The 13,615-nt window shown below is 38.0% G+C and overlaps 1 protein-coding gene across 4 annotated transcripts in view; it reads left to right on the top strand.

Annotated features, from left to right (window-relative positions):
• DPP10 (dipeptidyl peptidase like 10) overlaps positions 1-13,615 on the top strand; it is a 458,987-nt gene that overhangs the window by 263,631 nt on the left and 181,741 nt on the right. For all 4 annotated transcript variants that reach the window (XM_051623886.1, XM_051623884.1, XM_051623883.1 and 1 more), the window contains exon 2: positions 10,674-10,788. In XM_051623886.1, the coding sequence (XP_051479846.1) occupies positions 10,764-10,788 (25 nt within the window). In that variant the 5' untranslated portion in view covers positions 10,674-10,763. The remainder of the gene's footprint in view (positions 1-10,673; positions 10,789-13,615) is intronic.

Raw genomic sequence — 13,615 nt, forward strand, 5'->3', positions numbered from 1 at the left:
TAACAGGTCCAGGCTGGGTGCAATGGGCATGCCTGCATGGTGGAACTGTCTAACACTGAGAGGCATTCCCATTTTCCATAGATCAGTCAAGAGGGACTATGTTATGGGGTGGCTCACGTTTCCCCATGAAACATCATGGATAAAGGGCCTTAGAAGTGCTTTATGTAGATAGGTTGTCCATTAAAGTAAGAGGAGTTTGCAGGGGAGGGTGGGGAAAGCTGGATTTCTACATGATCTTGAAGTATACTCTTGAAATCAATGAATCCTCTAAAACAGCCAAGAAATTACTGACAGTTTTTTTCTCCTAGTATTGCATTTGCTTTTTAATTGAGTGGAGTATGTGTAAGGAGATGATTTGGCGACCCATAATCTTCCTATAAATGCTTTTTTAATAAGCTCTGTGTGTGTGTGTGTGTGTGTGTGGTTAAAATGTAGTGTCCTTAGTGCTGCGAGGACTTGAATTGTTTTTAAGTGATCTTGGTTTTGCTGGGTTATTATATATATTATCTCTATATAGCATGGCATATAGTATCCAATCTACAGATTTCTTCATCTCCTCTCTGTATTTTTCCCCCAACAAAGTGCAGGAGAAAACCGTATCTGTATTTCTGATTAATCATAATACTCCTCTGCTTTAAATAACATTATGTTTTTTTAAAAAAGCAGTTGAGTTAATCATGAAGAGGACTGTGAAAAATGAAATGATAAATTCCTAGTCAGAGCCCAGTGATACTAGCCAAATAATTTTTGATAGCTACAGTTTTGTTCACAAATATTTACATAAAGAGAAGCTCATTTGCTATTCTCATGTGACCTTGGGAAACTCATCTAACTTTCTACTACTGACATCCCCCTAAATACAGATATTTCAGTGTTCTCTTTCTCTGTACTGGCAGTTTTTGGCCTAATTATATTTTAGTTTATTTATAGGAATATTGCCTTGAATAATAATTATCTGTACATATATTCAGTGACACATGTATGTGTGCACATATATATATGCACAGAAAGGCTTATTAAGGCACATTTGGATTTAAATTACTTGCTTTATTTGCAACTAACTTCTGTGTAAATCTGCAAACAAATAGGAAAATGTCAATGTAAATTTGTGAAATAACCTTTATAAATTTGTTCCATACTTTGACAAGACCTGATTTAATATGACTCATCTAAATAAAAGATTTTTGTCAAATCCATTCTCTGGGACTCTTAAATGGCATAAAATGAAGCATGTGTGAACAAATACCTGAACCATGAGGAGTTCCAAGAGGTGATTTTGTTTCTTCTAATCTATCAGTGGTCTTACTTGGAAGTTATGCTCCAGTGCAGAGTTGGTGTTATACCACTAAATATAGAATCATAGAATCATCAAGGTTGGAAAAGACCTTCAAGATCATCAAGTCCAGCCATCCACCCTACAACCCCCAACTGCAAAACCATCTTCTGAAACACCACGTCTACCTTTTTTATAGAGACACTGTATTCAATTTAAACTGTAAAACTGTGGGACATAAACCTGAATTTAACTTAAGTGCCATTATTGCAGTATATTTCTTGTAACTATACTTCTAAGTATACTTACTACCCTTCCCTGTTTTTCTAACCTTCAGTGTAGTGTAATGTTATGTTGTCAAACAGATCTGCTCATTAATGCCAGAGCCGACTATGTCATCTGTCATGAGACCTTGCAAATATATTGAGAAATATAAAACCATTTAAAAGTTGTGCTTTTTTAAAAAAAATTAAAAAAACCCCTATCACGTAAACTATAATTTAGTTTCTGAGTAATGGAAAGGAGAAGAGTCTAGCAAACAACTCTTGTATCTGTAGAGAGGTCTGTAGTTATGCAGCATATGTAGTCTGTATTTATCTTTTAAGGCTTTTTTTTTTTGAGATGTTACTTTACTTGATTGGGGGATTTTTCTTTGACATAATAATGCTGGAAGAAATATGTTACTATCCTGTGACATTTCATTAAATTTTGGATCAATAGGAATGTGTGAAAATACCTTTTTGGCAATAAATGACTGTGCCAGCACTCATATAGACTTCTTCCTTCACATCACAGTAACCTGAATAAAATCATGTTTGTGCCTGCTGCTTTGTCCTTGGCATTACCTGCTTTAGTAAAATACATGAAGAATTTTCCTTAATTATCACAGGTGACTTGTTGATTTCTTCAAGGTACTAATAATGTATGGACACATTGGAAATGTGCTGCTTGCTTGATTTCCATATAGTCGTGAAGACAGTCTTCAAGATACAGAGAGAGCTTTACATAATCAGAAAAAAATCTCATTAGCTTAAAGATGAGAGTTGTGTGAGGAAGAGAAGATGTAGTACAGTGTGAATATTGGAGCTTTGGTCTGATGAGGGCACAAGGAGCATAACCTGGGTCTCACCAGGGCTAGCAGTGAGCCTCACCAGGGCTAGCAGTGAGCCTCAAACCCCCCGAAGGGTGCATGACTCCTCCTGACAACCAGCTGTCTAGAGGTGAGATTTAGAGGGGAGACTGGATGAGTGTTGCAAATAGATGTATTTAATAGAGCAGGTGTTCAGCAGCTGTTCTACTTTGGACATTGCAAAAAAATCCCTAAAGGCGGCCCTCTGTAGCTGTCATGTGCATAAGTACTTTTGAGTCCTTCCTCACATCTTGCCAGAACATCATCATTCTTTTTAATTCTCCAGGTATTTCTGCTGGACTGGAATAGTACAGTATTTTTACTTCTGATTCTGTTAGAAAAAATACAACTGTGAAAGATTGTGAACACAGGATGAAAAGGGTTAACAACTTGTAAATACTGAGTCTCAAGTTGCCTGTGATGCTGCGATTACTCTACATAACTTCATAGAAGTGTGTTGCAGTCAACTCCCAAAAGCCAAAGGAATCCCCTTGCCTGCTGTAGCTTGTCTCTACATTGTGACTGTTTTTTAATTAAAATATAAAACAATTTTGTAATCCATTGTTTTTTTATCCAAGTCTCACTCTGCTCCAGCTAACTCAGCAGTCCTTATGGCACTATGTTCCATGACCTGCATTGTACATATTTTTTTTTAATATAGTGCACTGTGAACAGTTTGCTTTTTTCCCCCTTGTTTTTTTGTGCTAAAAATGCGAATACTATTGTATACATAAAATAAACCCAACCAAAAACCAGCCATAGCTTTTAACTTCTGCATGTGTCATGCAGTTTTGATGGGTTGTGCTGACCCCATTTTCTCCCTGCTTTTGTATTTATTGCACGTCTAAGTAATGAGCAGAATTTTAAACTCTTCTGCTGCCCTTAGACCTTGAACAGAGATTTTGGTAGAATGCTTTAGAAGTTAGTTTGGTACTATTTTGTCTAGTGTAATAGCTGCCTCATTGAGTTTGAGTAAATGTTAGCAAGGTACACTGCAAAATGAGTTGAAAGGTGTGAAATGCGTTCTTACTGCTAGCCATAATACCTTAAATAGTTTCCATAAATGTTTCTGATCTTCTTTGTGAGTAGTAGGAACTAAGGATGTTGACAAAGCTGTTACAAAATCCTAAAAATTACCAAAATTCCGTTCATGAATGGGCACTTGCAGGTCCAGGAAAAACCTCTCCTGCAGCAGAAAGGATCAAAGCTGAGAAAAAGCACAAAATGTTTTGTGAGGTTAGAAAATATGTAACCGGTGTTGGTGATTAACACTTCTCAAAATGACTTATATAGAATCGTAGAATGGCATGGGTTGGAAGGGATTTTATAGATCATCTAGATCTAACCCTCTTGCATGGGCAGGGATACCTCCCACTAGACCAGGTTGCTCCAAGCTCCACCCATCCTGGCCTTGAACACTTGTAGGGATGGGGCATCCACAGCTTCTCTGGGCAACCGGTTCCAGTGTCTCACCATCCTATAGTGAACAATTTCCTCCTAATATCACACCTCAATCTGCCCTCTTCAAGTTTTAGTCTGTTACCCCTCATCCTCTCAGCACATGGCCATGTAAAAAGTCCCTCCCCAGCTTTCCTCTAGGCCATCTTCAGGTGCTGGAAGACCAGTATGAGGTCTCCCTGGAGCCTGCTCCTCTCTAGGCTGAACAACACCAGCTCCTTCAGCCTTTTGTGTGCACATATTCTTTTAGTTCATATTTACTGAGACTGGGATGAGTTTTGTTTTATTTATTTTGGATTAGGCTGATGTTTTTTTTTTCAGTTTGGCTCTCAAAAAGGAGGGGTTTCTCTTAGCAGTGCAGCCCAGAGAAATAAAAATAGGAAGACAGATTGTTCCCATATCCAAATCCTACACCTGTTCTAAGCAAGATAATTGCTAACAAGCTGCTCTCTTTTTAAAATGCCTGTTATCCACAGAGCTGATGGAGAGTAATGCATTCCTGTGAAAGTGGCATTTTACAATGACTCTGAAAAGAAGCGCCAACATTTTGATGAATAAAGATATTGACCAGGGAAAATAATTGTATGACCATAATCGTTCAGACAAGTGGAGCAACAGGGTCTTAAAACATGGCAAATTGTAAAGGGAGCATGAGGGTTGAAAATGACAGGTGCTTACGCAAATGGATTGTAACTATCCTGTGCCACTTTGGGGATCTGCCTTTTAGTCTCTATTGCTATCTAGGCCATGGGATTACTTAAAAACAGCTGGGGAGGAATGGATACAATCTTTTCATCACAAATTCTAGATGCTTGCTGTGGCAATTTTCATGCAAGTAGTACACTGCAAAATCAAGGCAGGTAGTATTTAGTATTAGTTTCAGGACCAGCTATATAGAGAACTCTAGAAAGACAGCAATCTTTTTATTATAATGTCATGGGTGTGCCTTTTAAAACACCTGAGATACAGCATTAAATTGTTTATCTTTTTGTTTAGCACCTTTTCTTCTTGTTTGAGAAATGCAAATGGTAGAGTTTAATGACTCCTCCGGCACCTACTTCATTAAGTGATATTGTTGTGATTACCTCTAAGCTACAGAGTGAGACTCATTCTCATTCCTACTGCAAAGCAATTTACATTTGCTTTTACTACACCAATGCACTTCGTCCCTGAGTTTCTTGCCAAAATAAGGGAAGGCTGTGATTGTTCTTAGAGCTTTCCTCTGTAGGCTTTGTCCTGGTGACAGTATAGGAACAGCTTAAATAAATAAGAAAAAAAAGATGCAAGAAGGTGATTCATTCGAAGCTTCAGATGATGCTGTGTTGGCAGAAACTGCTACATCCCATGGCCACAGTCTAGGGGCAAACACCAAAGTACATTTGCACACTTGTAGCTGGTAAAGTTCAGTCTAGGCCACAGAAATACCAGCAGAATCTCCCCTTAAGATTTCAGCTGTACACAGCAGAAATAGTTAAAATTGGTGGAATTCTTGTACTTGATTTGGTGGAATTCTTGTACTTGATTTTGATAGATGAATGGATTTTTTTTATATTTGGCTTATATCACTATGTATCTGCTAGATCGATGGCAGCATGGGCAGGCAGTTCTGTGAGAAAAAGCAGTTTAGTTAAACACAAGCTCTCAGGGTTAGTGTGTCTATAAAAGTTTGGGGTTTATTTCTTCTCCCAAAGGGGATGCTGCTTTTTAACTAACCTGCCTCTTCTGGACAAGCCTGGCTGAGGCAGTCTTTAGTCCCTGGGCTTTAGCTTTCTTTGTATCCACTCGCAGGCAATCTCTTACTGCTTCTGTCATAATTTCCATGGTAGAAATTGTATTGTGGTTTACATAAATAGCTTTCCATGTAATCAGGAAAATGCTATTAAAATAATTCAAAAACCGGACTTATACATGCAGCCTGTTACAGCAATGTTTCCTGACCTTTTGTTGTCTCCTTAGTTGTACACACTTGCTTGAAAAATTATGTCTTAAAGGCTTTTTATCCACACTGATTAGCAATAAAACTGTGCAACTCGATAAGCTTTAGGAAGGAAACTCTGATTTTCTTTTTTGGTTATGCTGCTTGCAAGAAATATTTTAAGTTTATTCAGGTAAAAATATGGAAATATTAGAGTGTTTTTTTTTAAGGTATTACATCTGTTAAGTATTACTTTTTCCCGAATCAATATCCCCAATGGTACTTAAAAGGAAATAGCACTCTTAAATGATAAGCACTTCATTTTCTATGTCAAGGGATAAAAACCATCTCTATATCAAATAAAGTTAAAGGAAATCTGTTTCATGTTATTTCTAGTGTCTTAGGAACTTGGGTTATATCTTCTTATATGAAAGTGTATTCAAGCCATTATGGAAGTAATTTTGTAGTTTTTTATTTTAAAGATAAACATCCACATAAGACTCTGTATTTCATTCAAAAATAGCGAACAGCTTCTCAGAACTGCTGGATGAGGTTACAGCCATAGGTTGTGAAATTCAAACCTTCATCCTGCTAGTAATTAAAAAGACTTTCTTGCTTGTAGTGAGTCAGTTCATCATCAGTCAGTAAACTTTGTATGGAGAGGGAATGTGTATTTAGAAATCAGCCTAGAAAAGGAGAGAGAAAAATACTTCAGCATATTCGTTTTATATTTGCTTTGTGTGTTTTCTGGATATGGTTTTTCATCATTTCCCTGTGAAATACCTTGTTTTGCAGTGGCAAGTGGGATATAGCATAGAGGGATGCAGAAGGGTTGAAATGACTCATGTTCTCCTTCGACAGCCTCAGTTTGTCATCTCTCTTGTCCAGTCCTGCAGATTTTAGTTTTAGCCATTGCAAGTTTTTGCTGTGATCATTTAATCATACTATTTGCAACATCTGTAATGCTATGTAACACCTGTTTTGTAAAACTAGTGACAGTAAGTTATGCCTTTTCTTTTAGGGGTCTTTCCAACAGAGACTACCTGGAGACAGTCACAGAGCAGAAGGTTTAGGCTCTTAGGCAGAATCTCCCTTTGGTTGCTTACATTGAGTTCATGAATGGTAGTGATTAAAAAAAGGTCATGGTCAAATGTGGTCTTTGGCATTTGACAGGAATAGGCCAAAAGCATTAAGTTTGTTCTGTAACATTGGTGCACATTTTTGTGTGTGTGCAAGATCATGGGTTTTTCTCTTTGTAGCTGTTTTAGTAAGATATTACTCAATCACAAATTACATTCAGAAAAATACATTACTTAAGGATTGTTTTTGGCAACAGTGCAATGAAATGGTTTGTGAAGGTAATTTAAACAATGAGAATACTTGCAACTGTATTATGCTTTGAGCAGTCATTTTCTGATTCATTACATTGTAAAATCTGTAATATTATTATAGATAGTATTATATATAAACCATTGTCTTAAAAAGTTGATATTTTTTCAAACTTCTTTAATAGAAGAGCCTATTTAGAAGATTAGATCCTTAAATCTCCATATGCGTGTTTGCTCTTGGTATGTGCCCATCAGCAGTTAGTTATGGGGAAACTATATGATGTCAAAAGCTTCCCATTGTATGGCTCTCTGGGTTGTTTCCTCTTGAATGCCTCTGTCTTATCATCATCCTCAAAAGCGACAGCTTCTGTCTTGCCAAAGACACACAGTCTAAACGTCTATTTAACTGCCTTTTGCTTATTATCATTTTGAAAAGAAGAGCAAGGCTAAAAATATTTTATTCTTGAAGAAGAGCAGCTTACTCTATTTTAAAGGTTCTAAGTTCTAGTCTGAGAATTGCATTGGTTAACGTCAAGAGAGTTGATTGGAGGTGAACTCACCATAATACAACATAAAATTAAATACCTTCTTCTTAGTCAGAGATAAGTCCTTCTTTTTATGCCAGTCTCCAAGATCTTCAGGTAGCTGGAAGCCCCCTTCTTTCTTACTGTGAGTAGCAATAACCCTTGCTTGCTCAATACTAGATTCATCCAGTTGATATTCTCCTTGCAAAAATTTGCAGAAATATTTAACATGGAGCTTTATTTTTAGAAACTGAGCAATATTCATGTCTGCAGAGAGGAATCTTCTGCATAATGAGGACTTGGTACATTTTTTTAGAGGCTTTGGTACAGAGAACATTCATCAAATTGTCTAGCTTCTGTCATTTTAGGTCAATCCTTTGGAACAGGGTTTCATGATTCTCTGAGGTTAGCTGCTGTTTGCTCACTACTGCTTGCTGGTATGAGCTCCTGGTTCTGCTATTACAATTGGACTTAAGTATTATATAGGCTTATACTCTTATGTTTAAAATAAATGCATATTTTCTGGAATGTACAGTTAACCTTAAAATAAGTTTTATTTAAGGGAAAACAATGGTTTGTATCTGAGTGTCCATGCAGGCTGTAAAGCTTGTGTGTTTCTGTGAAAAGGCTGGGGATGCTTCCAAAGTCAGCATGGCCAGAGCTGTTGAGAAAAGATTGAAAGATTGAATCCTCATATCCTAGGGAACACTGAAAGGTCTTGTGAAGCCATCATGTAGGCCTGGAAGGCCAACTGTCTTTAAGGCTTTTTGCTGTGGCAATTAGTATTTAGCAAGGTAGGAGTGAATCAGAAGGAGCTGAAGAAAACAAGGGGAGCAGGCAAATTTGCAAGGGGTTGGGAAACAGGGGCAATGGCATAGGGAAAGAAGATGAATTCCAGGAGTTCCTGCTTAAACCACTTTCTTCCCCCTGCCTGTGGGCAACAGGAATCCTGAACTTTAGTAAAAAAAAACCTACAGGCATCAAAGGTGCATTGTTGCAGAGAGTTCCGTCTGAGAGAGACGGCCTGCTTATGCCGTGCTGCAGCTGTCCTCAGTAATTTCCTCCTCTGTGCTGAACATCAGTCATTATCTGCTGTTCCATCACTATCAACCCAAAGCGGAGGTCTGTGTAATAATAAAAGAAGCGCAGTTACTCCAGCAGCCGCTGCGATGGAAGGACTGGGGGCAGCCCAGGCTGGCTGGGGGCCATTTACCTCTGCCCCGAGCTGGCTTCACCTGTGGGGAGGGGGAGGCTAACACCTGTCAGGCAGGGCAGCCGATCCTGTGAGCACCAGCCGTGGCCTAGGGTTTAAATTGCATGGTCAGACTGGCTACTTGTCCCCTCTGTGAGGACAACAATCGCTAAAAGAAGCAAGGTCAGCCAGGCCCGGGCCAGAGAGGAGGATGGGGCCTGGCAGGTGGCAGCCGTGTCAGGGTGACGAGAGGCCCCTCGCCGGGAGCGGCGACGGGCTGAGGGCTCCTGTGGGGCTCGCCCTGCGGGATCCCCTGTGGGGGAGATTCCCTCACGCTTCCTGGAAAAGAGGTCCAGGGAGGGAAACTGTCTGTTACAGGTAGGAATGAACAGGTGAAAAGTAAAAATTAAAGACACGGTTGGAGATGCTGTTCTGGGCGGTGTGTGGGGCTGAGGTGGTGCCCACCTGCCAAGAAGGGCCAAGAGGTTTGTCATTTTCTGTTCTTAAAACATCTCCATTTTCCACTCTTTTTTTGATTCAGAAAACAAAAAATGAAATAACATGTATGTGAAAAAGTATAAATATGCCTTTGGAATCTTATAAAACATAGTAGCAGGTATTTTTCCGCGTCCTAGTCCTGTCTGTAGAACAAGATGGCGGAGGTGGCAGTTGCCCAAATCCCTTTGCTCTGTTGTGCAGCAGAAAGATGAAGGATAAAAGAATATCCTTGCTGTGTTACTTGCAAGATTAACAAACCTAGGGATATTACGGCAGCAGGTCCTGGGGAGGTGGAGGAGGCTTTTTGTGGCTTTTTAGTCTGCCAGTGATTTAGTTGGAGCTTAGCAGAAGCTTGTGTAGAGCATGAAGCACTTGTATAACAGAATTCAAGTTCGCAGGCAGGCTGAAGTGGGATCTTATGTGAAGTCTCTCCCTGGTTTCTTTTCACAAAGTCTTACTACAACAATTTAACTGAGATAGTAATGGCATGGATAATTGTGGTAGAGAAACATCTATTCTTGCCAGCTATAGATAGAAGAATTATTGTTCTCTGTGAGAGAAAGGACTGTATGAAACAATGTCATACTGTTTTTGTTATTTTATTGTTCGATATTTGTGTGTTGTTTTTTTTTCTCTGTACCATGAACACTGGCAATACATTGCTACTGCTGACAAACCTAAATGGCAGCTGGCTGGAGTTAATGGGATTTAAACATGTAAACACAGAGACTGTTGGTTTAAGTATACTAGCAGTTACAGAAACATTAATTTAACATTTGTTACAAGCTACTGCTGGTTTTTTATGAGCAATAGGGGAGCAGTTTACAGTTGCACTACTATATAGAGAAGAGTTGTGTAGCTTCGGATGGAGTACTTGGAGCCTCAGGCCGTTTTGTAAATGTTTTATATTACAAATACATCTAATAGCGTACATTAAAAAGTATGTGTATTTAAACCTTTACGATCCATACTACGTTAGGCAGAATTACAATAAATTGTTACATTTCATTTCTTTAATTATCTTATCAACTGCTAGTTGATATTGTCCTGAAGTTTATGTTCAGCACATTTTAACACCAGTTGTATTTTGGACAGCTTGTATATGCTCATTTGTTTGTCTCTTAGGGGTATAAAATTACATACATATATTAAAAAAAAGATATATATTAAAAAATGGAACAATTACACACCTTTGGATGCCTGTGTGTGCTGTTGAGAGGGGAGGGATCATCATCACCTTCCACATTGTGATTATGAGTATGCACAGAGCAGTTTTCCTGTTGCTAATAGTTCTAGAAATATGTGATTATGAAACATGGTCTTTTCCTTTTATTTTATTTTTTTCCATTCCTGTAGGAACTTGGAAGTAACAGCCCTCCGCAGAGGAACTGGAAGGGAATTGCTATTGCGCTGCTGGTGATTCTAGTTGTTTGTTCACTCATCACTATGTCTGTCATTCTTTTAACCCCAGGTAACCTACTTCTTTATTTTATCTTACTGAAGGTGTGTGATTTATAATGCAGTCCTTAAATTACATATAAACGTTAAAGTGCCTTTAGCATTTTTAACTTCTGGCTACTATGAATTTGGTGCCTGTAGGGACTCAAGAGTTAGTGGAGGCGTTGTTGAGCAGAAATATATGGCTTTGGCTTTGGCAGTTCCTTAGAATTGTGTCAGCCTTGAGATGGCTTCAGGCAATCCTCATTAGGCTTAGTAAGTGTGAGCTGACTCTAGGATTTTGACAATTGTGTCTTGGTGTAAGTTCAGATTCAGAGATGAGCTAAGAGAAAGCTGTATGTCATGGAAGGCTAATACTGAGACTGAAACTTCTCACTGAACCAGAAGCATGCATCTTTCATATTTACATGTACATATGTCTTCTCTGTCAAAGAGAGAGGAAATTACTTAACATTTCAGTAACAGAAAAAAAGAAAAAAAGAAAAAAAAAGGAAAAAAAGGGCAAGTAGTAGACAAAAAAGCAGTTAAACATAAAGTAATTATACAGGTTTTGTTGTTTGGTTTTGTTTTTTTTTTTTTTTCTGGGAACCTAAGAGAAGGATACACTGCACAAGATTTTTTAAAAAACCAACACATTGAATTATTTTTGCCTGATTTAAATTTGTAATGTAAAGTACCTGATTTGGATGGCATGTCTGGATGGTAAATATTGCCATGCAAATGCCCAGTTTGTGTAAACTAAAAGGTTAATAAAGTGCTTTTGGGCTAAGTAATGATTCCAGACAATTTGGCCACTTGAAAGAAATCATCAAGGGAAGCTGGATGGGTCTGTGCATGAGCAAGTAAAGTAGTAGGGCTGCTGTGGCTTGCAAGGAAGGTGGTGAGACTGGATGGAAAAGGATCAAAAAGCTTTGCTTGTCAGAGGGAACAGGGCAGCTGGAGGGAGTACACAGGAATACTACAGACTATTCTGCCTCCTCTCTTTTGTATAAATATCCACTACATATGCATGGTGCTGTCCAAGGAATGATAAATGATTGTTTGCTTATTTCCACTTAGAACATTTGGAGAAAAATAGTCTCACTGTATAGCAGTTTCTTCAGGGATTTAAAAAAGACAGACATTGAGGGCAAATGGTGACATGTCTTCGTACACTTTAAGACAGAAGAGTGTTTTTCTTTTCAAGGAAAGGTAACTTTTTTTTAGGGCTTCTAAAATCTCAGAAGTATTATGCTAGAATTGAGCATAATCATCAGTTCTGGCTTTTATATCTATATAGAAATTAATACTGATGTAAATTTGTAAATTTATGTCTTGGAAGGCACTCATGGAAAAAAAGCATAAATAACCTAGGGAAGTGTTAATTTTTTTTTAATATGTTAAAAAAGCTCATTGAATTAGTACATCTCTGAGGCTGCTTCAGAATCCAGAGAGCTTGCTTGAAAACTTGATGTAAGCTGGGACCTACATTTCAAGTGAAGTCATGCAAGTGAAAACTAGTTCTGTCAGCTCAGATGCATTAAGATGTCCCATAGAGACTGTAGAGCTTGATAGAAATAAAACCTTTATTCCAAAATGATCTAAGTCTGTAGAACTGGGGTTTCCTGTGGGTTGAAAATGCTTTAAAGAGAAAGCTTTGGAGGTACATTGTAGGACAACTACTTCCTATTTTGTTTCTAATCAGTGCTGTTATTACTCTTTCACTTTCATGATTAATTAATGTTTTTGAAAGAAAATATTCTGATACTCTGCTGGTTTGCAGGCAGGTACTAAGTACCTGAAGTTATCTGGTCTTGACCATACCTAATATCACTTCAGGATATCTAGCATTTGAGGGGTCTCACAGGTCTGGCTGTTGTGAGGTTTTGAGTTCTAAGGTGCTACCAATCTGTTGTTATAAGTACTTGGTTTTGCAATTTTTTCTTGTAAGATCTAATAGAGATCTGAGGTCCATGGACACTTTAACAGTTGTCATTTGACTTCACTCAAACTTTGAGCAGCAGCTTTCATGCCTTTTTTTAGTACAGGAATGAGTGCTTCCATATGAGTTAACAAGCTTTTAAAAGAAAATCTATGTAAGTCATATTGAAAAGGCTTCCAAGAGTCTTTATCTTCTGCTAAAGATACAAGCAGTAATTTAAATGGAAATTCTTGATTTTATTTTAGTTTTAGTTTTTTTCTTTTTTTTAATTACTTGAAGTTTCACTTGAATATGCAACACTAAGCAGGAACTGTGTTGAAATAAGAGATTTATTTTGATTTATCTTAACTTCTGTTAAAATAGACAGTATTTTTGTTGGAATTATGGTTGTGGTTTTAGTAAATTGTACCAACAATATTGGTAGTGTTTTGGTCCCCTTTGTAATGCTTTTCATTTGTGCCAATACTCAGGAACTTTATAAATGTATGTCCAAAAAAGAGGTGGAAAAGTGGAAGACTGGATCATTCAGTAGTAGAAGGAATTAGTGGTAGAGTCTGAATGGACTCCCAATCTGGTAACCTCTTTTTGGGGCTCAAAGGCTCTCTGTGATCCTCTGTGGACTAAGGAGTATGTTTGAAAAAGCCCATCATGCCCACCGAAGTACTAATCTCTAGGTTGTGCTGTGGCTTGGAGAAGAAGGCTTACAGGCAAATATCCCTGCTAGTGTTCTTCACGATTTGATAAAGGCAATGATAAAAAAAAGTTCATGGAGAGATCAAAGAATTAAGGTACTCTTGTTAAAGTAAGGGATATGAGTGTGGAAAAACTTGGGAGTTTCAGAATAGGAGCCTCTCTATCCTCTGGGGCAATTTATTTGTGAATCCAGTGATGTCTGTGTGTAGTATTTGGAGATGATTAC

The sequence above is a fragment of the Apus apus genome, chromosome 6 (genome assembly GCF_020740795.1).
Source record: "Apus apus isolate bApuApu2 chromosome 6, bApuApu2.pri.cur, whole genome shotgun sequence".
Lineage (NCBI taxonomy): Eukaryota > Metazoa > Chordata > Aves > Apodiformes > Apodidae > Apus > Apus apus.